The 25,252-nt window shown below is 40.3% G+C and overlaps 1 protein-coding gene across 1 annotated transcript in view; it reads left to right on the top strand.

Moving 5' to 3' along the window:
• Positions 1-4,305: 4,305 nt before the first annotated feature.
• Positions 4,306-25,252, top strand: part of GPR158 (G protein-coupled receptor 158) — a gene marked incomplete at its 5' end in the record, with an annotated part of 24,651 nt that continues 3,704 nt past the window's right edge. The window contains 3 exons of the mRNA XM_009867015.1: positions 4,306-4,544; positions 17,979-18,117; positions 23,835-23,940. Of these exons, the coding sequence (XP_009865317.1) occupies positions 4,306-4,544; positions 17,979-18,117; positions 23,835-23,940 (484 nt within the window). The remainder of the gene's footprint in view (positions 4,545-17,978; positions 18,118-23,834; positions 23,941-25,252) is intronic.

Below are 25,252 nucleotides of genomic sequence, written 5' to 3'. Positions count from 1 at the left end.
TACATATTGTAACCCAAGACACATGTTTACTGTTACTACAGAAGAAGCAGGTAAGACATAATCCCTGCACCACAGGAGAGCAATATACTTCATAAGAGCTTCACCCATTGTCCTTCTCATGTAACTTTCATATCACAATAAAAGTCATCAGTCTCGAACAGAACAGTTTGACAAGGTGACTCAGTAGAGCCACAATGTGACAGATGCTAGAAATAAAAAATAAACAAATTGTGCCTGGTCATTGCTGTCAAAACAGTATCCTCCACCTGTTGTTCCTACCACTTGTGCAGTCTGCAGATAGTTTGGGGGCCATGTTTTTGGTTCATAGGACAGATTATTGATATCACTTGAAAATTTAATATGGTTTTATTTACTTTCTAAGATTACACATTACATCTCAGGATCTAACTTCCAGAGCAGCAGCCACGTGCTTTGCTTGCTGTTTCCAAGCTGATGATCCCAGCCAGTCCTGTGACCCAGTACACCCTTTCCTTCTGCTTCAGATCCAGTTGCAGTATTGCTTCTCCTCCTAGCTGCTCAGCTTTCCTTGACTCTCAGTTCTCAGTGTTTGCAACCAAGTCTTCCCCCTGTTCATTTACATGGAGCCAGCCCCCCTCCCCCAAAATCCCTTAGACCATATAGCTTAATTCTCCCCAGACTTGGTGGTGCAGCTGGCAGAGTTGGGAGTTACTCGCGGTGGGCTCCAGGCAGTTTATTCAACCTGTGCTGTGCCTTCTGTTTACTCTTTAAAAGGGATGGCCATTGCATATCAGCTTTAATGCTGCCTGTAGCTCTCCATGGGTCAAAGCTTTGTTTGAAGGCAGCTGCGTCTTCCAGCAAAGCAAGTTGAGCACATTGCAATGTTCTGTCTGATCTGCCTGTAAACAGAGCTGATGACAAGTCACTCAAAATGGTGGTTTGATTGCCAACATAAAAGTGGATTGATTACCCAGCACATAAAAGCAGGTTGCATATGCTGAATGGTTTTAGCTGGGAGAAAAGCTAGAAGATGATGAGAAAGATGGTTAAGTTTCCTCTTCTGTCTTAGACCAGAGGCCTATGTCTCAAACAGTGCCCTAAGCTTCTACCAGGGCACTGCCTGGTGCTACCAGGCATTTTAGGGGTAGACAGGGCAAGAGAAGGAGTCTTTCCAATTGGTATTGCCTTACTCGATGCTCATAACTAAACATTAATTTGCTCAGGAGGTTAGATCCAGGGCTACATCTATATTCATGTATTAAGTAGCACCAGAGAACATTCCTGGATGATGGAACTCAATCATTTGTCCTCTGAATTGTTTTAGTGGTCCCTGGCCTGCCCTTGGCTGTGCCTCCAAGCCATTTCCCAGCATGGTTCAGGAGTTGGCGCAGGCCATTGCAGTGGGCAGCTTGCTTGCAGCCACCCTGTGTTGGAAGGTAATAGTACAGTTGCTGGCTATTCCGTACCAGCTGGCATCAGTGCGAGGGACAAACCTGGACATACTTAATTTCCCAGTGCAGGTGCAGCCCACCAGCTCCACTTCTTACTTCTCTGTAAGAAAACTCTCTCATTTGTTCAACAGCTAGTTCAACCCCATATACAGATATAGAACAGCAGGACTGAGCATCGTCTACCGTGAAGTCAGGGCAAGGATTTGAACTGAGAACTGCCCAGTTTTCTGATGGAAGGTACCAGTCATCAGTATGTGTTGGCAGAGACAATTTGGTCTCATACTGCAGCAATTCAATTTTTTTTTTATGGTGAACTTTGGTAGTATGTAAGAGGTACAGGAAGGAGAAGGACCCTCCAGCCTGGTGAGTAGGCATGTGCTTGGGAAGGGAGACTCCTGGACACTTTTCTGCCAGCATCTGGAAAGGAGATTTTCAGCACTACAAATCTAACCCAACTTTACTTACATCCTCTCAGAAAAAGAATTTTTGAAGGAAAAAAAATTGTAAAGGTTGGATTACATGTACACCTATGTGTCCAAGGTAGAAATGGTGGTGGTGAACACATATTTTTGTGAAAAAGAAGGGAAAAAAATAAATGTGGTTTGATCCGAATTGGAGGGATTTTGCCTGCTGTGCTACAAAATGTTACTTGTTTCACTGTGCTTAGATCAATAACAGTATTGACAGCAGCCCACCTTTATCCCTTAGAAGGCTGTCTCACAGTCAGGAGTTAATGAGCTAATACTGGAAAAAATGTAGTGGGTCCTCCCTTGTTATGTCCAGAAAAGCCATACATGTTGCTTTCAGTAGAAGCACCAAGAATTGACTTTGGAGACCCAAACTGCAAAAAAAAAAAAATTCAGCTGGGTTGTATGAGTTCTGTAATCCTTAAAACTTCATAAACACATACAATGAGATTCTTCTCAAATCACAAACTACAGCTGTGCAAAGGTGATGCTTTCCAGTTTACTACAAAAAGAATACCTTTTCCTTCCCTTCAAAGAAGGTGAGTATTGATTAGCATTCATAACAGGGAGGAGGAAAGCCTTCACTTACTGATTTTTAGTGTTCTGAAACCAAGGATTTACCAGTGCTGCCCAGGAACAGTAGTGCTGCAGCTGAGCAACATGGAGGGATGTCGCCTGGCTTGTCTCCGTGGAGTTTTCTGTCTATCCTGCCTGAAGTCTTTGGGAAGCTGCTTCCAACATAAAACACTTAGCATCTGCAAAAGGAGAGCAGAACATCTATCAAACATGGAAAGATCAAGAACTGTGACTCCCTGCAGAGGAGCTGTTGGAAGGGAAACAGATGAATAATGTTGAACATATTCAGATCTCTGACTTCACCTAATGCACACTGTGAAGGCTGTGTTTGTAGTCAAATGATGATTCATTTTATGGATGTGGAAAAGCTTCTGCGCTTCTGCCTTAAGTGACACTGCTCTATTATTTGTTTGAGAGGCAACACCAGTTGCCTCTGCCTTCTCTTAGACAAATACAAGCATAAATATTAATCTGGAGTGTGATTCTTCTTTTTTCTGGATAGGCGGTTCTGGCCATGGAAGAGCTTGGGAGTTGGCTTGGTGCTTGGGACACTGAAAAAACTTGACAGCTGTCAAGGACATTTAAAAACTCAACTTTCTGAAAAAAATCAAGTTCACTAAACCTCAGTAATAATTTTTCCCTTCGTGGATATCAAGAGTATTCATTGAACATGTTCATGTTTGGGAATCAGGAACGACTGTGGTTTTGAGGACAAAACCACTGAAACAGCTCACCACTTTCAAAGACTCCTCACTCTAATCTCTAAAATAGCCTTTAAACTTCAACCCATCCGCTTTTAAAGGTTTGGATACCTGAAAACATCTGTGATAGCCTTTCCTCGCTGCCTAGCCTTGGTAGCTTGGCAGGGTCAAGGCAGGAGCACTGCAATGTCAGCCCCTGCAGTCTCCTTTTCTCATAGGAAAACATTAGGAGAAATTTAGATGCTTCTGGCAGATCCCATGCTGCAGGCAACACAAAGGCATATTCTGTGCTATGTCAAGAGTCAAACTACTCACTCTTCCCAAGGTGATTTCCTAAAATTTTTGTTGCCGTCATGTTCCCAGCAGGACTTTTTTTCTGCTTTAACTGGTGGTGATGGGTAGGAGATGCAGGTGGTATTTCCCTGAATGCTTGATGAGGGAAAACATATCCTAATAGTATTTGCAAATATTTTTAAAATGAGTGTTACAAATTCAGCAGCTGTTAACTGGTATATGTCTCTGACATAGGATGTGGCTTTTCTTGTGATGGTTCTGTCTCAGTTTGAAAAACATGTTGTTACTGCTAAAAAAATCACAAACGACTTAATTAAAATAGTGCCTTCTACAGTTATTTCTGAGGAGTAGGTTATTGTCTCAGAAGCATCAAAGTCAATGGCAAAAGTATCCAAGAAGTGCTTTTTTTTTTTTTTCCCTCTGGAAGTAGAATGATTAAGGATGAGCAGACGTGCAGCATCAAAACAAAATGAAATCTCACACACGTGGTTGCTGTTTTATGGAAATGACCTTCCCTGTTCCAAAGACAGAATTCTTCCACTGGGAATTGGAAGGTACAAAACAGCTTGACAACAAAACATGTGAATGCCTGTCTCTAACATAAGCATAGCTAATATTTTCTATTATTGCTGTGTAGCACACTCTGGGCAGCAATCAGTTCCGTTTAAATACGATGGATATGAAAGTAATAACGTTTCAAATTTCACTCTTGTACATACTCAGAGGAAAGAATGTTGATAATTTTTTTTAATAATCTGATAGTGAAATAAAATGAAAATCTGATTCCTACAACACTGCTAGTGCTCTTCTTAATTCCATACTGTCTGAATTTTTCAGGGTTTTGCAGGTATTCCTGTCCCGAACTGCTCAGCGTATTCCATACATGACAGGTGGGCGAGTGATGAGGATGCTGGCTGTTATTCTCCTGATAGTCTTTTGGTTTCTTGTTGGCTGGACTTCTGCAATAACCCAAAATTTGGAGAGAAACATTCCACTCATTGGCCAAGGGCAAACATCTGACCACCTGATCTTCAATATGTGCCTCATAGACCGTTGGGATTACATGATGGCTGTTGGTACGTTCATTTTCTAGTTTATCTTTAATTTATAAAATAAAGCTTAGTTGCTTTATTTCTTTCATTTTTCTTCTTCTAGAGTATCTTAAAGTTTTATCAGGCTGCCTGATGTCATATGAAAAGCTGCTAGGAAAATAAAATATTGGCATATTTGTTTTTAAATGGGCTGAGAAGTAAAACATAATTAAAATGTACTGAGACTTCTATGACTTTCAAAGGTTTGTAACTTGGATTGTAGTAACCAAAGTGATGGGTGCTCAAGAAATTTCATGTTCGAAAGCAGAAGGTATATAGATCTTCTACACTATTAGAGTGAGGAATTGTGACTAGATTCATGAGGGATTTTTGCTTCTGCACCTCAGGACTGGGCAGAGCTCTCCTGTGTGAGGAGGCAAAGAACTTGCCAGACCACCCATTCTTAACCTTACAGAAATTAGTATCAAAGTAATAGGAATAGGAAATATACATGAAATGTCCCAACTGAATGTATTTGTTAGATATGCTCTCAGCGCTTGGAATAGTCAGGAACTAAAAAAGAACACCCTGCAGAACTCATATCAAGGAGAAGAGTGACTCATTCTTGTTTCGTTAATTTTGTAACCAACAGTGGATTCCCCATGCCAGGGTTCAGTGTGCTTCCTCCTGATAACCAGACAGCTTTGGTGCTTCTGCACCTAGAGCCCTTGTTTCTAGTACAGCCCAGATGTGCCGCCCACTATCTCAAGTACATCAGTGCTTTGAAATCTGAAATAAATTCTTGCCTTTCTGCCCTTTTGCTGCTTCTGCCATGGGCAGCCCACTGACAGAGCTCTGCAGATGGGGATTAGAGAGAGGTAATGGTGGCTCCTCCACATGAGAGTGCAGATGAGGGCCATGGAGCAACCTGGGGGTAGGAGGAGTGTTCTCTCTGAGTAACATATAGAAAGCCCGTGGGTGGTAGTGTATGGCGGTTTTAAAGGGCAAAACACTGCTGCCAACTTCACCAGGGACTTTACATGGCTCTAAAGTGTCCCTGTGCTCTGCTCTTCCCTCCTTCATGGAAGCTCTCAGAGGCAGTCAGGCACACGGGTACCCCGTGCGTCAATAATATGCTCACTGATAAACCACGCAAAGAGGATTATGAAGGAGGATATTTTGAAATGCATCTCGATTTGGGCCCTTTTGGTGGAGTATACTAATAAAATTTAACTCTACTCTGCAGTAATTGAGTAGTACTACCACCAGAGATGTTGCATAGTTAATAAAAAAAGAATTAAATATGGAAGACCTGATGATGTCATCTACACTAACCCCTTTTGCATCAAAATTTTACTGCATTTCACAGACAGTAATACAGTGTAGTGTTGTTAAAACTTTGATGGTGGTAGTTGTTGCATAATGACAAACGTTTTTATTCTTTGGATTTTAGAGCTATGGTAGTTTATGAATTAACAATTCAGATCTTAATACCTAATAATGATCAAAGGTCCCTTTTTGGTAAGAAATTGTATAAGTTGCTGTTTGCTTAGTGCTGGCAAAACCAAGGATCATTTTCAAAGGTATATTTAGATCTAGAGGGTTTTTTAATGTTTTTCAAAATACACTCAAGGGCAGTAGAGGCAAAGTTAGATCTCGAACCTGAACAAAACTGGGCAGAATTTCTTATGTTCTATCATTTTGCCTTCTTCCCAGAACACCTTATAAGCAGAATTATGTTTGTGCAAGTCTTCAGTAAACTATGCAGCCACATTAGTGGTACCAGGAGATGTACACCTACAAGTCTACGCTAACATGTGTGTATATATATTTTTTATATATGTGTGTGTCTTTACATACACTTCAAGATTTTTATTGCTAATTGCAGTCTGAAAAGCTTAGAGCCTGTAGGAACTAGATAAGATACTTCATCTCAGAGATATCTCAAGAGAAATACCCATAATGCAGAACCACTTTTATTCCTTTAATTGACTGGGAACAGCCTTGCAAAAGATTCACTGTGATAAATTAATGCATAGATTATGATATTGGATTTAAAACGCTAAAATAAAAATGCTGGATCGTAATTTATGAAAGGCTTGTTATTTCATTATAATTAGTCATGCACAGTATTTTATATAAAACTAGTGAATATTTTGTAATATATTCTGTCACCTGTAGCCCTTGCTGGAATACCTCCCTGTTTCATTTGTCTGTCAACTCTTTACTGAAATGCAGAGAGGGAGGTTTCAAGATTGCAGATTAGTGAAGCGAGAATTAACAAGGCTCTGTTAGAAAGTCGTAAGGGGATGAATCCTTCATGCTACCAGAGATTACTAGAGTTAGGATTTATGAAACATTTTCCATACTAATCATCCTACTTAGGGTCCATCCCTGGAGGCTTTTATTGCAGTGAATGTTTTCTATTTACATTTCCATTATGTTTAACAGGATGCTCTCTGCAAGAGAAGCAGGGACTTAGACACAAAGGTGTCTAGCATTGTCTCTCTACTCTGTGATAGGTGAATTAGTATGTATTTTCCTTGAGGTTGGATGCTTGTGCGTAGCTTATTTGTTGCTTGCCTTTGTCAAGGGTTAGAGCTGGGCCAGCCACTAAACACTGACAGACGCTTTCTAACCGCATCTCTGCCCCTAAATGGAAATGAAAAGGGAATGAGGCAGAGCGACTTATGGATTAGGAAAGAAAACTAAAACAGCTTTAACAAAACAATAATAAAAGAACTAACAAGGGAATAAAAATAAAGAACTATATACAAACATATGTAGATCTGATATCGAACTTGACTCTCCCCCCTCCGGTAGCAATCACCGCTGATGCTGCAGAGCAGGCAACACCATGAAAGTCCCAGGCTCAGAGACAGAGGGGAGCTGGATACGGAAGCTGGATTCAGAAACTCAGGGTCAGGATCAAAGGCAGAAGATAGGACAAAGTCCTCTTTGGATGCCAGCCATTGAAGAAAAGAGGCAAAAGAGCTAAACTCTCGTGATCCCTCAGTTTTATACTGTGTATGATGTATATGGAGTGGAATACTCTTGTTGCTCACCTGTCCTGTCTATTACTCCCCAGAGATGCAACCTTTTGCTTCCTTGTGACCCCTCTTACAACCCGTCACCCCCAGCGTGGCACACAAGAGCCAGCAGTGGCCTTGGTCAGGACAGGAATAAGTATCAGCAAGAGCCTGTCTGCATACCAGTGCCAGGCAGTAACTGTAACCATCAGGTGTTACCACTGCCAGTAGCCCACACTGTCTGCACAAACATGCTGCTGACTTCAGAACGTGCAGCCTTTTAGAAGAGACAGAACTGAAGGAAAAATCATTGAACAGAACTGGTTCCATTTAGCTCAAACTGGAACATTCCACCCCTTATTCCATACTATTTACATCATACTGATCACGAGCTTATGATCTACTTTTCTCTAAAAGTTCAGTAAGTTCACTGAGTTCAGAATTGTGGGTTCCATCTATCATAGCAGTCTCTCAGGGCAGGAAACTTGGTTTGAGATTCTTACAGTTCATGTCCATGGGTTGTAGGTTCACTTCAAGGAAGTTACTAGATGTCACTCGATGAGGCTAGCTCTTACTGAATACTGTTAGAATTATGTAACAATATCATGCAGTTTTAAAATGAGTATTCTCACAGAGCGTTAAATTCCCTTGAGGTACGCATTGGACTTTGCCATCTTTCATCATCACCCACCAAGTAGTTTGAGGTCCTAAAGCAAAAGCAGTGCCACAAATGGGTTTGCCTTTGCCTGAAGCAGGAAATACCCACACAGATTTTCCCAACAAATTCCTTTCATACACCACAGGAACTTTATCTCCTTCTGCTGTATGTAAAGGATCTGAATGAGCAGGACCGGCACAGCTGGTGGATCCTCTGGTGCTAAGTAACCAGGTGGCGTGTGCTAAATGCTTGTCTCAGTTTTTAAAATTTCTGCCTCCCATTGCTTTTAGAATGGTTTTTAACAGTCCATGTATCATTCAGTTTTCCCAGAGGCTGGTGCATGATATGGGATATGATATAACTACTCAATACCATGTTCTTTGGCCCAGTTGTCTATAAGATTATTTTTGAAATGAGTCCCATTATCTGATTCAATTCTTTCTGGAGTGCCGTGTCGCCACAAGATCTGCTTTTCAAGGCCCAAGATAGTGTTTTGGGCAGTGGCATGAGGCACGATGTTTCCAGCCATCTGGGTTGCTTCCACCATAGTGAGCACATAATGTTTACCCTGGAGAGTTTGAGGAAGTGTGATGTAATCAATCCAGCAGGCCTCCCCATGCCTATATTTTAACCATCATTCCCCATACCACAAATCACTTAGCTTGCTTGATTTCGGCACATATTTCACAATCGTGGATAATCTGTGCAATAGCATCCACCCCTTGGTTACAAGCCCATCTATATGTTCCATCTCTTCCTTGATGTCCTGAAGTATCATGGGCCCACTGAGCTAAAAATTATTCACCTTTGTGTTCCTAGTCTAAGTCCATTTGGAACAGTGTAGCAGCCTGATCCACTTGCTCCTTGTGTCGATGATCCTCAGCGGCACGACTTTTGGGCATGTGGGCATCGGCCTAATGTACCTTCACAACTATTTCTCTAGCCAGGCAGTAATGTCTCACCACAGTGCAGCAGCCCAAATCGGTTTACCTCTGCACTGCCAGTTATTTTGCTTCCACTTCTTTAACCAGCCCCAAAAACCAATTGCCACCATCCATGAATCAGTACAGAGATAGAGCACTGGCCACTTCTCTTGTTCAGCAATATCTAAGGCCAGCTGGATGGCTTTTACCTCTGCAAACTGACTCAATTCACCTTCTCCCTCACTTTCAAGGTTGGGACATCTGTCTCATTGACAAACCATGGCATGACTGACAATCTGAGACTTTAGAGAAAGTCCTGAGGGCTTGAAAATTCTCACCCACAAAGCCTTTTCCTTATGGCCCGAATGCATTTTATACTTCTACCTGTCACAGCCAGATTCCAAGTTAGAAAACAAAAACAAGTGATAAACTTTTGGTACCAGAGGGCTCGTGGTGTCACAAATCAAACTATTATTCTCTATCCTGAGGGAAAAACAGATGAGTGAAACAGATGTCAGCACATGATTTAAAAGAATATCCTGGGGGAAAAATCCTGTAAGTGAAACAGATATCAGCACATGATTTAAAAGAACTTCCCAGAAACTGTGGAAAAAAAGCAAAATAATGTTTAATGAACAAAGCCCCAGGCAGGAGAGAAAGGCAGGGAGAGGGATAAACATACATGCACAGACACAAATAAAAAGCAGAGATGAGATCTTGGCAGGTGGATGTTCCTGACTTCAGCAGGGCCAGGGTTCACCCAGTATGGATAAGATTTGACCTGTAGTTTTTAAAAATGTCCTTATGCATTCTGTGTGTGGTTTTCAATGTTTTATTTAAACCAGAAACAAATGATAGGTATTAACTAAGTGAAGGGAGAGGTATTTTTCCCCGGCACCTGTTTGATTCCTGGCTGGCAGGAGCTGGGCTGCTCCCGCGCAGCTGGCCTGAGCTGTTGCCATAGCCCGCTAATCGATGGGTCATGCTTTGGGCCTTGGGCATCAAGAGGGTTTCACACATGAGGCTGCATTGTGATTACTGCATGCCCTCAGCCAGGAGAAGGAGCAAAGCGAGTATTTCGGACTGTTCCCAAAAGAATTTCCTCCCGCTGTTCATTTGTTGATATTTAACGTGTATAATCTTCGCATCTAAAGAGAGCATGAGTTGCCAGGACAGGCTCTTGACAAATTGGGCATTAAGACTCCTTGTACAGTTTTGAGCCAGGGCATTGTAATACAGCCTTATGAGGCCCTTTATTAAATTTTGTACAGGCCCTCTGCTGCATTCAGTGAATGAGTGATTATTATATCTTTTTGTTATCTCCATTTGATGTGGCCCTATGCCATATTTCGGGTGTGTTGTTCAGAGCATGCAATGGATAAAGAACTGTTTATTTCCAAATGGGCATTTTTAAACCATGTTCTCTTTAGTATCGATGTACAATGATTAAAGCCAGAATTGTCAGAATTAGCTATCCATTTTGAGTGTCTATCTTGAGACATCTAGGGACTGATTTTTCAGAGTACTGTTTGTAGCCTTCTCTGCGTGGAAAGCACAACTTGTTAGAATTTAGCACTGGTGAGGCTCTGGCTTCAGCTCTCACATTAGATACTCAGAAATTGACTCATGAAAAAACAGTGTTAAGTTGTGGAAAGCTTACTCTTAGTTATAAGACCAGGGCTGTATAAAATGTTTGCAGCAGAAATTGGGAGAGAATCCTATTTTGTGAAGGAGCCTTTAGCTCCCTTTCCTCCTTGTAACCGACTCCTCCTGCCATAGCATACACCTCTTTAGAAGTCCACATCACCAACACTGTGTGAACTTCATGGCCCTCATCTCTAGGATATGGTAGATCTGGAAAAGGTATGGTAGATCTGGAAAAGAGTAATGAAGATAATGAGTGGGGCTGGAATCCCTGGGTTGAAGAGTTTGAGTTGCATTACCCTGTGCAGTAATGTTGCTTTTTCATGATGTCTGTTACATGACAGGTGAAATCCTGTAGCCTTTATTTAGGCACTATCTGCAAAGTATTTCTGCTAAGAAAACCATATTTGAGTTGCCTTAGCCACATGTTTATGTATTGGTAAATGCCATATTCAAATACTTCTGCAAGCCACCTGTGGGAGGAGATGGCTTTGGGAGAGACTGGAAGATGCTCTGACTTCCTTTTCTCTTTGCACCATCCTTTTGGAATCCACTTTTTATACTGCTTCACATCTTCCTAGCTATTCAAGTGCTTTGGATACTATTGCCTTTTTTTTGCATCCTCTCTAAGATGTGAAAGAAGAGGTCCCACACTCAGCTTGCTTTCAGCTGCTCGTGGTAGATCATTCTGATTCATGCATATAAGGGCTAAGAGAAGTGCAGAAATAAGGGGAGTTCCTAAAGCTTGTAAACTTGAACATTGACTCAGGTTTTGTGCAGTGAGACTTCTAGGCATGTTGCTCACACTCAAGTCATTGGATATGTCTCCACTGATAGCAAAAGCCATCTCTAGGTCACTCGCAAGCCATGGGGCCTTCAGACTGTGGGTCAGCGTGTCCCTTGTGTTACTTCAAGTGGACCTGCAAGGCAGTTTTGTGGCTGTATGGGAGTCAGAGTGTGCTGACCCCCTCACCAGCTCATAGACCCCTACTCTTCTTTCTCAGCCTTGCACAGCCAGAGGCCATGGAAGTTCTGGTAGGAAAAAAAAAGTCAGGATTTGACACTATTAATTCTTTCTCCGCATTTAGGTCTCTGTATTGCTGTGCCTAGCTAATTAAAATGATGCTGAGATACAGTGAGAGAGACAGATAAACCTCTGGTAATTTATAATTTGCTAGAAATAACTCAACTCTGAAGGCTTATACATGTAATCACAGTTCATTGAATGTATTTCAAATCCTTTCAGTTAAAGAAAAAAACTTCTCTGACATGGTGCAACTCTCTAGGTGGGAGATTGGACACAGTGAGGCAGAAAGAGACTGTGCTGGCTGGCAACATGGGAGCAATCAAGGACACCATTTTTTTCCTGTTTTAAAATGGTGCGTGCTCAGCTCCAGCTGGCACCCTGGGTGAGTGAACGGATGGAAGAGCCACGCTTCCAGATCCGTAGCTCATTTCATTTCAGCAAAGGGGATTTAAAATGTAGATATTAGTCTGATAAAATGAAGAGTGATGGAGAAGTAGATGTGTTGTTATCAGTGGTAATCAGTCATTTGTGTGCAAAACCTGAGGTAAAAATGGTGCAACTGTTGGTACAGTACTGTTTCGTCAACAGTGCAAAGTTGAGAATGCCAAATAAACTTAGACGAAGTCACAGCTGTAATGGGCTTTCTGTTATTAGTGTAAGGGAAGGATGCAGAGCATGTCACCATTTCTGGAGAGCAGTGGCCTGCTCTAGACCTACAATGGTGCTTTTTAAGCAAATGAGTGTCTTCAGACATAGGACATCATACAGAGTCATGAAATGGGCTTTAATCCTTCAGAAGTGTCATCTTTTTACAAGTAGATTTTGGACAACAGAGTGCAAGCAAGCACAGGGATGGGTATTCTGGCTCCAAAGAGCTCCTTTCAGCAGTTCTATCCCACAGCCATCTCCACTGAGAGGCTGACTTGAAGAAGCACAAGAGAAAGGCATTTCAGGCAGGATAGGAGAAGCAACCAGGAGAGTCTGGAGTAACTTGCTTTCCTTTCCTGACCATGACAGGAAGGAAACTCGCAGCTTAGGATTTAAGCTCTTCACAAATATGGGTAAATTTATTTCCACTGTCGTCTTACAGTGACAGGGTGGCATTATCCCCATTTTACACAGCCACAGCTAAGGCACAATAAGATTAGAATTATATGGTCTGTTTAATCTGGGTGCCCGTTTTGTAACGCCTTTGGCTCAGTTACAGAGTTTAGTCAAATGTGTGTATAACATGTTATGTATGGTCTCACTGGCTAGAAATACAGCCCTGTGTGCTTAGTTCTGCTGCAAACTGCAGCAAAAATTGTCTAGGTTGGCACCCAAATAGTAGGAGAAATAACAGAGCTAACAGAAGAGTATATGTGCAAAAGAGCAAGTTAAGGCTGCATATGTGGCATTTTTATTTTAATGCTGTCCCAGTCTTAGAGACAGCAAAGCTGGAGAAGTAAGGATAAAGTGCTTTTCTAAGAGCTGGTGTGTAAGCCATGTTCAAATATCCAGCTTCATATTTCTCAATTTTTCATGTTTCCTTGTATGATCTTTGCTCTATTTTTTCTTAACTCTCCCGAAGTCATGCCCTTACTGCCTTCACTCCATTTGTCATCTGTGGGTGTTCTCTTCCTGTACCTACTCAAGTGTAAGGAGGCTCTCAGTGACTTCTCCAGATCTTGAAAGAGAGGAAAGGGACTTGAATCACTGCTTTCAGTTCATCAACTGTTGTTCCACAGTACAGTGCAGTCAGGCAAAGTACAGACATCTGCAGAGCAGGCAATGAGAGAGGATTAAGGTGGGAATTTACTTGTGCTGGGGGCTGGACAGGCATGACACAATTCAGCTCATGGACACTGAAAGAAAATGTTACAAAGGCTGTCTCTGGACATGGCTTTGCCTTGTATTGGCTTTAAATGTGAAAGAATAATTTGTAGCAGAGACAATTGCATGTTTAACAAAACCTAGTAAATATAGTAACCCAGATCTTCAGAGGAGGTTTGATATAATCAATAATACCAACCCTGAGTCTGTTCTTTGCTATAGAGCAGATAGGTATCACATACTGTGAACATATATAATTTTCCTTCATTACCAGAAGATGCAGAATATGAACAATGGCCTGAACAAATCCCAGGTGAGCAGACGTGGCACACTCTTAGTTATAACCAGTTGCTGGCATTGGGCATCAGTCTGGTCCAGTGTATGGTATGACCAAGCTAAGTGTTCCAAAATGCTTCATTTTCTGAAAACATAACGGGCATTGCTAACAAAAGGAGCAATGAAGGGATTTTAACACCAAAGAATAAGACTAAACAGGTTGATTATATAGTCCAAAGACCGGATAAAGTCCTGTATGACTAAGAAATACGTAATGACTAGCAAGAGAGGTATTTAAAGATTAATTCTTTTGTACATATGGCCATATTTTTACATCTCTTGCCTTCCATTCGTATCTCCATCCATTTATGCCCTTAAAGCAATTGTTCCTTTTCTTACTCTTTTCTCTATCAGAGATCTGCACTTGAAATCCAAATGGTTGGTTTGAGTTGTTACAGAGAGGCTGCTTCAGAGCTCTTTTATGTTGATTTTTAAGACTTCACATTTTCTGTCCAGAGCACTGTTGACAGCTTGCTCTTCTAGGAATTTCCATCATTTTTCAGAAGAGGGAAAGAAGGTGTTTCATGTTCTTGTGCTTAATAAGTAAGTTGAGGCAATTCATAAGCCTTATGATAAATTATACTTAAATGAACAAGGTTGTGTGCTGTGAGTTTGGTCTTGGCAGGTTTGCAGTATGCTAAGACAGTCGTTCAGTGATCAGGAAGTCACTCTTCTACACCAGGTTTCTAGTGGAAAATTATTCAGAAGGTCAAATAGAAGTTTCCTGTCACATCTCACAGATTTTAATCATTAAAGGTACTTGGCGCAGAACAGTTGCAAGCGTGCCATAGACTGAACTAATAAGACCCCAGAGATGAGTGGTACATTAGAGCCTTGCAGCACGGTGGCCAGATGTGCTCCATTTTCTGTGTGCAGTCAGTTATAGCTGTGTTTTCCATTGGTGTAATAAATACCTTGGCATGTCACCTTGGTTTATGTTGAGAAACCAAAAAGGTCATACAACAAAATTCTACGCCTTTAGATTTTTGTTAAAAATTACACTAATAGTCTGCAGGTAATAATACGAACTTGATTTTCTCCTTCAAGCACAGCTTCTACATCGTACATTTAAGCTGTGTAATTAGTGGTTTAGATAATAAATTCATTTTCTGTCAGTCTGTTTTGTTTGTTACTGCTAATGAATTTATTGAAACATTGAGCTCAGCAAGTAAGGAGCTCTGTTATTCTACCTTGTGTTTTAAAAGCTATTCCCTATTTGTGTTGTGTGCTAGATGTCACACTAATTATTATGTGCAGACACGAATGCCAGCTCAGCTCTAAATGTAAAGCTTTATAAAAGTGCATTAAATGGTGCAAAATACTGTTATGCCCCCATATATGGATATATTGAAATCTCCTTTTCTTGTCTTAGGAACTCCTTGTAACTATGATTGTGAAACTGAAAACTGTGAAATTTTCATAATTAATCAACTATGGACATCAAATGCTACCTACATTCCTAGTTACGCCAGCACATTAAAATTGTTTTTTATTTTGGAGCTGTGGCCTTTTCACTTTCATTTGTTCTCTGAGATACTTGTATACAAATCTGGATATAAAAAAATAATTCTTGTAAATCTTCAAACTTACAGCAGATTTTTTTTAAAAAAATAACCAAAATCTGCCCCGCAGTCTTTAATTTAACTAGGAATAACATCAGCATATGGAGTTTCAAACATATATTTTCAACCCTTTAAAGCCAAACTTTTTCAAACTCTCAGCCTCTGTTAGCACTTGTAACTGATCTTTTCAATCAGTAAGAGACTTGGGACACTTCTCGTTTCAGTTGAGGAAGAGAAAGAAGAATGGATGACAGGTAGTTTTGTGGAGCATGCCTGTTATTTCATAATTAGTTCATCTGTTCAGCTTTGCTGGGTTGGTTTTTAACTCTGGGGGAACTTTCAATGAAAGGCAAAATGAGAGAAAATAGGCTTTCTGGCATGTTCTGAGGAATACCTGCAGAACCGTATTAATAAAATAAAATAATAAAATTAAAGCAATAAATTAAAGCATTAAATTTCAGTGCTTTGAAGAGCAATACATTTCAGTGCCATGATTCTGCATATGCAAGGCAAGAATACTTAAAGAGGAAAACCAAAACTGCTAACATTAGTTAAGAAGCCTTTAATCTTATTTCATCGAAAGAAAATTTGTATTACACTTGCTCAGAGAAGACTTCAGGAGCAAGATGGCTTGGCAGGACGTTCCTCTGTAGGTGTTTTTAAGAAACCAGAGTAAGAGACTTCACTGGAAGCATACTTAATTATCTAGGAATGAAATGGAAGTAGCAGTCAGTTTGTCCAAGCAGTGAGAGTGTGTGGGAAAGATACCTGTGAATGTGCTTTAGTAGAGCTCAAAACCAGGCTGATACACAGTCTCAGAAGTTTCATACCTTGTTTTTTTCTTACTGACACTCAAACTATTAAAGTCAAAAAGGTTATTTTTGTTGGAATTTGGATGAGGAAGAACACAAAAATAGCAGCATGTGTGGATTATGTGTTTTCAGGTGTTTGGTTTTATGTAACTGGTAAAAATGTTGGGCTTATGTAGGATATGTTCTAGTAAAAATGATGATCTTAAAGCTAGGACATCTATTTTTTATAAAAGTAAGAAACATGCAAAGTGTTGTTCAGAGTTCAAGCTGAACTCTTACCGGAGCACGGAGCGATGTATGTAACTGAATTGATTTTCATTTTATCCAGACTTTCCTCTTAACCAATTTTAGCTGAGATTCATAGCAAAATTAGAAGTTTTGAAATGCTATAACTGTATAATATAGATAATTTACAACAGTTATGGATTATTAAAAGTGGAGGAAGCAGAGGACCTGTTCTCATGAGATATCCAGCGCAGATGTTGTATTTCAATCTGTAGCTAATGACAGGGTTCACAAGCATTTGTGTCGATATCCAGACAAGACCAGTAATAATTTGCTGATCACTACCATGGGGTGATGTCACTGATCACCAGTTCCGGTTATGGTATAATAACATATATTGGCAAAAACAAGTGTGAAAAAGAACTAATTTTGTATCGCAAAAATACAGCAAGGCAAAAGCAGTGTATGAATAACAACAGGGTCACACTCCATTTCTGAAGCTGGTCTGGAGCAGTGCCAGCATTGCTGGGATCCATTGTGGAATTGCATGTTGCTAGGAAGGCTCAACCACGTCCAGGCATTGTCAACCCAGACTGCAAGGCAAGAGGCACACGCACCAGTTCTACTCATAGCTATGTGGCAAAGCTGTGGTTTTTTGGTTGTTGTTTGTTGTTTTTTCTTTCTAGAAAGATAGTTTTTTCAAGGTGGATATGAAATGATTTAATTTGTATCAAAAGCAAAATGATGTCACAGCAGCCTGTCTACTGGAAACTGAAGTCAGAGTACTGCTGGGTGCAGATAAGTTAGCTCTACCAGGATAGTTGAACTTGATCCTGACCCTTTACTCCTCCTTTATTCCTAACTCATTTTTCTCCTAATGGAGAGAAACACATAATTTGTTAAGATTACATTAGGCCCTCCAAAATGACTCATCATATTATGGGCACCAGTAGTATTAACTATCATGAACAGAGGAGTTTTTTAACTCACACTGTGTTGCTATATCTGAGTTATAAACCTTTGAAATGAAACTATTGTCTTAAAAAGCATGTAGTCTAGTAGTCGTGCTGGTATCTGCCTCTACAACAAGAACCAGAGCTATGAATGAAAATACTTGTTATTTTGAGTGATGTGAAACTTCTCTATTACCAATTTGAAAAACAAGCAAGACATTATTAAGCATTGTATGAAAGTTTGTCAACTGAAAAACTGAAATACCATGAATGCAAGGGTTCCTGATCTGGAAAAAAAAAAGTGTATAAATTGAAAAAATGTATCGTGTGCAGTGACAATATCTGAAAGAGTCTGAATACCTATGTGTGTACGTATATACATGTATGAGTGTATGCTGTCTTTGCACAGAGACTCACACATGCAGAAGATACTTCGAATTTCCTTCCTTTTTCCTATTAAAACTAATTGCAAATTATTTCTTTTTGTTCTTCTCACAGCTGAATTTTTATTCCTCTTGTGGGGTGTTTATCTCTGCTATGCAGTGCGGACAGTCCCATCAGCATTTCATGAGCCACGTTATATGGCTGTTGCAGTTCACAATGAGCTCATTATCTCTGCTATATTCCATACAATTAGGCAAGTGATCTGTAGATCTAGTAATTAACTATTTATCTGTCAGGTTTCATGTGGTGCAACTTAAAATGGATTAATGGGATAGGATGCATAATGGAAGGTCTCATAAATATTTAATTCTGCAAATTAGGTGATTACTAAACTTAAAACTGTTCCCATAGGATTCAAGAATATATACAATCAACTTGGTAATTATATAATTAGAGTTTTTTTCAGTGTAGCTAGCTGATATGTTCTTGGATCAAAGTTCAGTATATGTGATAAATTAGACATAGCTAAACTACTCTCTGTCGTCAGTGATCTGCATGCTGCTCACTGCTTTGTATACCTAGAAATACGGCAGGTAAGAATGTTGGTTTATATGAACTTTTTCCTGGTATGTAACAAATTGGCAAGGTGCAGCTCTCTGTGAAGGTAATTGCACTGGTTTGTGTGTGAAGCATAGTGTTCTATATGCTGACATAAAAAAAATTGTGCATATGATGCTGTAACAATAATATAAAGGATGTGTTTCTTATAAAGGTTATAATGAGCTCTACATTTCATACTTATAAATTATTAGAATAATAACAAACAAATGAAGGTCTTTGCCAGTGCTACATGAAAGTTACTATATATCTTTCCCTGTAAAAAAGGAATGGTCCCAGAAAATTCAAAATAGCAAGATAGCATGAATTTCATCTCATAATGTAAGAGATTCTTAGGATTTTCTTAGACTTTTCTTATGGCATTTTCATGTCTTCTCTTGCATTCTCATGCATTTCTTTGCCTCCTGACAGACCTCATCTACACTGACAGTCTTCAAATACTCTTCTCTGTTCCTTGGTCTGTCTTGGAACTCACAATTCTCTCTCTCTCATTGATGTTTGCTTCCATGAGGTGTACTTTTTTCTGAATAAACATCAGCAAAGCAAATCTTTCATCTCTATTCTTTCTGGGCACTCTTTTCCCTTATCATTGTTATAAACTTTTTCAGGCTTGCAACTTTTTGTTTGCTTTGCCATCTCCTAAGCCCATATCTCAAAATCCACATACTCTCAAAGTGTTCTTCTTTACTCCATAACACAAACATAATCAAAAATAATGTTTACAATCTGTATTTGATGGAAGCATTTTTCTTTTGGAAGCATTTTTCTTTTCATTCCTGTTAGATATTAAATTGAGTTACAATACTTCTGAGTTGGTTATAGCCAATACAACAGCTTCTTAGTCAAACTGTTCCCCCGTTAATTCATGTTCCTAAACCAGATTTTGGGCCATGTTAGAAAATATAGTTCAATGCATAAAGAGAGCTATTATGTGGGCTGCAAGTTTCTTATAACAATAGAACAGGATGAAAGTAATCTTGGATTATAGAGAGGGGAAAAGGGGAAAATGTGGCATTTGAATACATGCCGTATGAAGGAGACACAAAAGGATTAGGTCTTTCATTTTGTCCTGCTGAGGATCCTGTTCCTTCAGCCTGAGGTCTGCTGATTTTGTTCTTCCTTTTTGTTCCTTTAAAAAAAATAAGTGCATTTTGCATTGATTCTTTGCCCTCTGTCTGATACATGCTGGTTTGTTGAAGAAATCATAGAATCATATAGAATCATAGAATGGATTGGAAAGGACCTTAAAGATCATCTAGGTCCACACTGCCTGCCTTTGGCAGGGACACTTTCCACTAGACCACGTTGCTCAAAACCCCATCCAACCTGGCCTTGAACACTTCCAGGAATGAGGCATTCATAGCTCCTCTGGGCAACCTGTTGCAGTGTCTCACCATCCTCACAGTAAAGAATTTATTCCTTAGATCTAATTTTAATCCATCCTCTTTCATAGAATCATAGAATTGTCAGGGTTGGAAGGGACCTCAAAGATCATCTAGTTCCAGCCCCCCTGCCATGGGCAGGGACATCCCCCACTAGATCAGGCTGCCCAGAGCCCCATCCAGCCTGGCCTTGAAAACTTCCAGGGATGGGGCTTCCACCACCTCTCTGTTCCAGTGTCTCACCACCCTCATTTTCAGTTTGAAACTGTTTGAAACTTTACCCCTTGTCCTATCACTACACTCCCTGATAAAGAGTCACTCCCCAGCTTTCCTGTAGGACCTCTTTAAGTACTGGAATGCTGCTATAAGGTCTTCCTGAAGCCTTTTCTTCTCCAGGCTGAACAAACCTCAACTCTCTCACATGGGAGGTGCTTCAGCTCCTTTTCATGGCCCTTCTCTGGTCTCACTCCAACAGGTCCATGTCTTTCTTACACTGGGGGCCCCAGAGCTGAGCACAGTACCCCAGGTGGGGTCTCACGAGAACTGAGGGGCAGAATCGCCTCCCTCGACCTGCTGGCCACACTTCTTTTGATGCAGCCCAGGATGCAATTTTCTTTCTGGGCTGCAAGTACAGGTTGCTGGCTCATATTCAGTTTTTTCATCCACCAGTATCCCCAAGCCTTTCTCTGCAGGGCTGCTCTCAATCTACTTATCACCCAGCCTGTATTTGTGCTCAGGATTGCCCCAACCCAGGTGCATGCACTGGAAGTACATGATCCCTCCTGAGATTATGTCCATTTCTGTATACTCAAGTCTTAATCCAGTCTCTCTGAAGTTCACATTTTGTTAACTTTGTGATTTTTGGTTGTGTCTTCCCTGACAAGTTCTGAATGTAACTGAAAGAGCAGAAATGTAAGACTCAGATTTATATGACATATCTGAATTGTCATGAGTTTGAAAGCACTGGAGCCTTGAAGGACACCTACTATTACAAGACAGCCATTCAGTCTGAAAACTTCTGAAGCTCGTATAAAGATTGATGTGAGCAGTAAATAAAAACTTGAACTGTTTGCATTTTGTTTTCCTTGATTCATGTTTATCCTCAGATAAGCATAGTGTTAAAATCCTGCATTGCTCTTTCTCTTGTATTACTGAGAAAACCAAAATTTGTATGGAAAAAATCTCACTCACATAGAAACTCCATCTCTGCTAGGTCTGAATGGCTACTACAAATGCTCTTTGGCTTTTGGGGGTATGGTGTGGATACCTTAATCCATCAAGGTTTCATGCATAAAACTAGCAAAAAGCCTTCACAGAATTTGAGAATTGGAGGATTGGGGCAGCTAAGGCTTAACCAAATCCAGTGGGTATCAGGACCTGGGAGCATTCTCCCATCTCTGTCTGATGGATGTGGCTGCTGCTGTTTCCATCTGCAGGGCTGTCGAGGCTCAGCACATCCCCTGTGGTGCAGTCACAGGCAACACGTGGCTGCCCCCATGGACCAGCACAAGTCCAACGCGTACAGCCTCGTCCTGTTCCTCCTCTGCAGCTGATGATGTTCACTAGTGAAGCATATACTCTGTCACAAGCACACTACATTCACAGGTCCTTCAAATACAAACACAGTCCTTAACTCAGTCTAATAGCTGTCCTTGGGTTTGGGGCCCTATACGCAGTCATGGACTGAGACCTTGGATCTTCCAAGATGTGGTTCTTCCAAGTGCTAATGAGTACAGCCTGAAGTTTGCTCATGAATTGTACATACACACGTGCACAGCATAGAGAGTGAGATCACACAGACATTAAGAGAATGATGTTCTCCCCTTTTCTGCAGATAAATGCTATTAGAAAAACCTCAAGTTTTGTGCTGGAGTGAGCAGCTGTTTAAAAATGTCATTTTAGAAATTAGACAAAAAGTGCAGGTAAAATACAGGCATTTTGTAAATAACTGTAGCCATAGAAAAGAGGTGCTGTTTAAACGTTATCTAAAAATATTCACTCAGCCACTTAACAACCAGGACCTGTATTTCATTTAAGAGCTGAGTGATATATATGCTTTAGACCTTCTTCATTAACACAGGCTGCTAATAGGAAGCTATGGTTTTGCTTTGGTAGTTTTCAGTTATTATTACTGAGAAGTAGGGAGGCAGAAGACTGTGAATGATCATAGACTACCTATGTTACCCAAAAATTGGCAATTTATTAAAAACAAGAGGCAAGGGGTAAAGTACAAGATTTTTAAATACATAAACATTTAGTAACAAGGTATAAATCTGTGTTATATAAGTACATCCTTACTTAATGATAGTAAAACAAATACTGCCCATGACAGGGACGTTGGATTAGATGATCTCTAAGGTCCCTTCCAGCCTATGTCATTCTGTGATTTCTGTCATTAGCAATTGTAATTATTCTTAAATTATTTTAGTGATTTAATGAGAAGATAAGAAGTATTGCAGTGATCAGGTACAGGGGTCAGTCAGTGACAACTTACTTGCATGTCACTAACCTCTTTTATCCCCCTGTCTCCTTCCATGCTTGTTCTTAGCTCATCTACCTTAGCCACTCTCTGTCACTGTCCCTGTCTTCTCCAAAATAAAAACCCCACCCCTCATTACTTTTTTCCTATTGGTCCCAGTTTTGCTACATCTGTACTCAGATTTGGTGTTAGCTAGGTAATCACAGCCTCATGTGCTGTTACTGATACGGTTACATCGGTACCACTGACATTGCAAGTTTTACTCCCCCGAAGGCCCCCAATGCTCCCTTCAATTACCTGTGGAATTCGACCTTCTTTCAAGTGATTCCCCATTAACCACCTGTGAAATCCCATTGTCTGTAACTTTTGTTCACTTTTTGCTCTGTAATTTATTATATTCAGCAGTTTCTCGTGTCATCTTCAGTATTTCTCATATTGTGATCAGTTAGCTAAACCTCAGGCCTGAGTCTCCTCCTGTCCCTGCACACCTCAATAACATCACTGTAAGAAATAATTATAATATTTTATTGTCTTCATTAAGCATTTTATTTACAAAGTATTGAACAAGAAATGATAACTGTATTATTATGGCATCTAACCAGTGTTTCATGCCAGACTATTTCAGTTAACAAAAGCTTCTGCAAAATCTGCAATCTGTGGACTTGGATAAGTTGCAAATGTCATTTCTATCTGAATGATTTTTTAAACCTGCAAATTAGAAGCCAGTGGTACGTCCATTCATCCACTGCACTTCTTAGCATTTCTATCTTTGGGAGCTCACTAAAGCAGATAAGCCAGGCATGGTCCAGCTAGCTTTAACTGCGGTGCTTATTCTACCACTGTTTTTAAAAGCTCAGCAAGGAATTGCTTTATTTGGGAGGCTCAAACACTCATTTCCTAGAAATCACAAGGCTCTTGGGCCCTGCAGTACTGAGCTGGGTGGTCCTGCAGTCAAGACCATTTCTCTGCTCCCCACTAAAATGCATTTAAGTTGAGTTCTCTCTTTGATAGCTTATCAGCCACACTCTGTAGCTGCAATCTATGGACATACTTAATTTCTGAAGTGCACTGCAAGTTATCATAGTACGTGTGCTTACTTAACCTAATATCATCTGTTCAGATCCTTAAGGTATGTAAACTGCCCTAACACAGTTCAGGCTAGAGAAGCTGTGACAATATAAACCATCCAAACAATCAACTAAATAGAGTGAGAATGATGAAATAAGCAATATCCTTTAAGGTCTGATGTTCGTATTTTGTTCTGGCTTGTTTTGTTGTTGGTTGGGTGGGGTTTTTTTGCTGAGTTGTTTTGAAATTGTGGTATATAAGTAAAGCATGTGGATATAATTTCTAGTCTGTCTGAAAGCAGTACAGAACAAAACCAGTTGTGTTTGCACTTTCAGTCAAAAGAATTCTAAGGAGTATTTAAAATGTTAAATCTAATGCACTGGAGAAAAGGCAGTGAATTGCAGCCTCGAATTCTTTTTTCAGATTCATTCTTGCTTCAAGACTTCAGTCCGACTGGATGCTGATGCTGTTCTTTGCACACACACACTTGACTGTGACAGTCACTGTTGGGCTACTTCTGATCCCTAAGGTATCTGAGTCTTCTATCTCTTGTTGTCGTGCAGAAGCAATGCTGTATGAAATTACCAAGCAACTGATAGAAAGAGAAGATGTAAAATTTGGCTGTTACCTAAAAAGCTGTGTATTTTTTGATTTTAAAAACTCTTACACATTTTCAAAGATTCTTTTTTTCAGCTTTCAGAATTCCATGGGTTTAAAGTACTTAAATTTTTGATGTGATTAATGCAAGGAGAAAAGAATCCTGCCTAACAGTGCTTTTTTCGGGTATTTGTGTGACCATACCTCTGCCAGAGTTAGCTGAGATCAGAAGAATTTAGGTGAGGAGAGAGAAAGAGGATTGCTAAATAAAACTGGAGTGAAAACTGGCCAGAAGATACGGAGGCTGAGACGTAAAACAGGCAGTTGTTACAGGCTGAAAAAGGAGAGCCCTTTCAACTCAGAGCCTGGGACTGACAGATGCTGTATACCAAGACAGACATGGCCAGTGGTGTGGAGCCAGGAATGGTGCTGGGGAAGAAGATGTGTGTGGACATGAGAAGGTGGAGCTGGACAGGAGGCAGGGAAGAGAAGAGACAGAGCTCCAAGTACTGCTGCACACCTTCCGTCGGGCGCTGGGAGGGAAGCGACAATATGTCAGTCTCACCAGGGGCAGGAGGACTGCAGGCAGCTCCACCTGTCCCTAGCTCCACTCCACAGGATTTGAATGAAGCTTTCTTCTTAGACAGTGGCCCAGCAAAACAAATAATTTTATAATGGCTTTTGAAACGACTGATAATATTAATCAAGAAGTCAAGACTCAAAGAGAATGGTAGAAGTGAAAGCTGCATATGAAGAAAAGACACTAAGCAGTTCAAGTTCATAAAACTTTCAGATTAATCAAGCTGCTATTCATGTACTTCATCACATATCTTCAAATATGTCTTTCTAGACTAATCTAGAATATTTGTTCACCTTTTTGAAGCTAACTCATAACTGCTGATCAACATTTGCATTTTTAGCTAATTATCTGTGTAACACTATGCAGACTTTTCTTCCAGCGTGGCAAAGAATTCAGGGAGTTAAGAGAAGATTCACAAGACTTAGTTCCATTCATAAAGTTCTGAGACCAGATGACCGTGTGGACAATAATAACTGCACATGAGTGAATCAACATGAATAAATACATAGCTAACAGCCTCTCTCTATCTCTTGATCTGAGCATTTGCTAAAACACAGAAGAGAGAAATTAAGCGGTCTGCTCTTTTATTTGTTCCCTTCTATTTTTTTTTCCTTTTTTCCCCTTTTTTTTTGGCCATCTCATCTCTTTCTTTGCAGAGTCAGAA

Source organism: Apaloderma vittatum, unplaced genomic scaffold, assembly GCF_000703405.1.
Source record: "Apaloderma vittatum isolate BGI_N311 unplaced genomic scaffold, ASM70340v1 scaffold6843, whole genome shotgun sequence".
NCBI classification, from domain to species: Eukaryota; Metazoa; Chordata; class Aves; order Trogoniformes; family Trogonidae; genus Apaloderma; species Apaloderma vittatum.
Note: the sequence above shows the minus strand (reverse complement) of the source record. Positions and strands in the feature narration are given on the sequence as shown.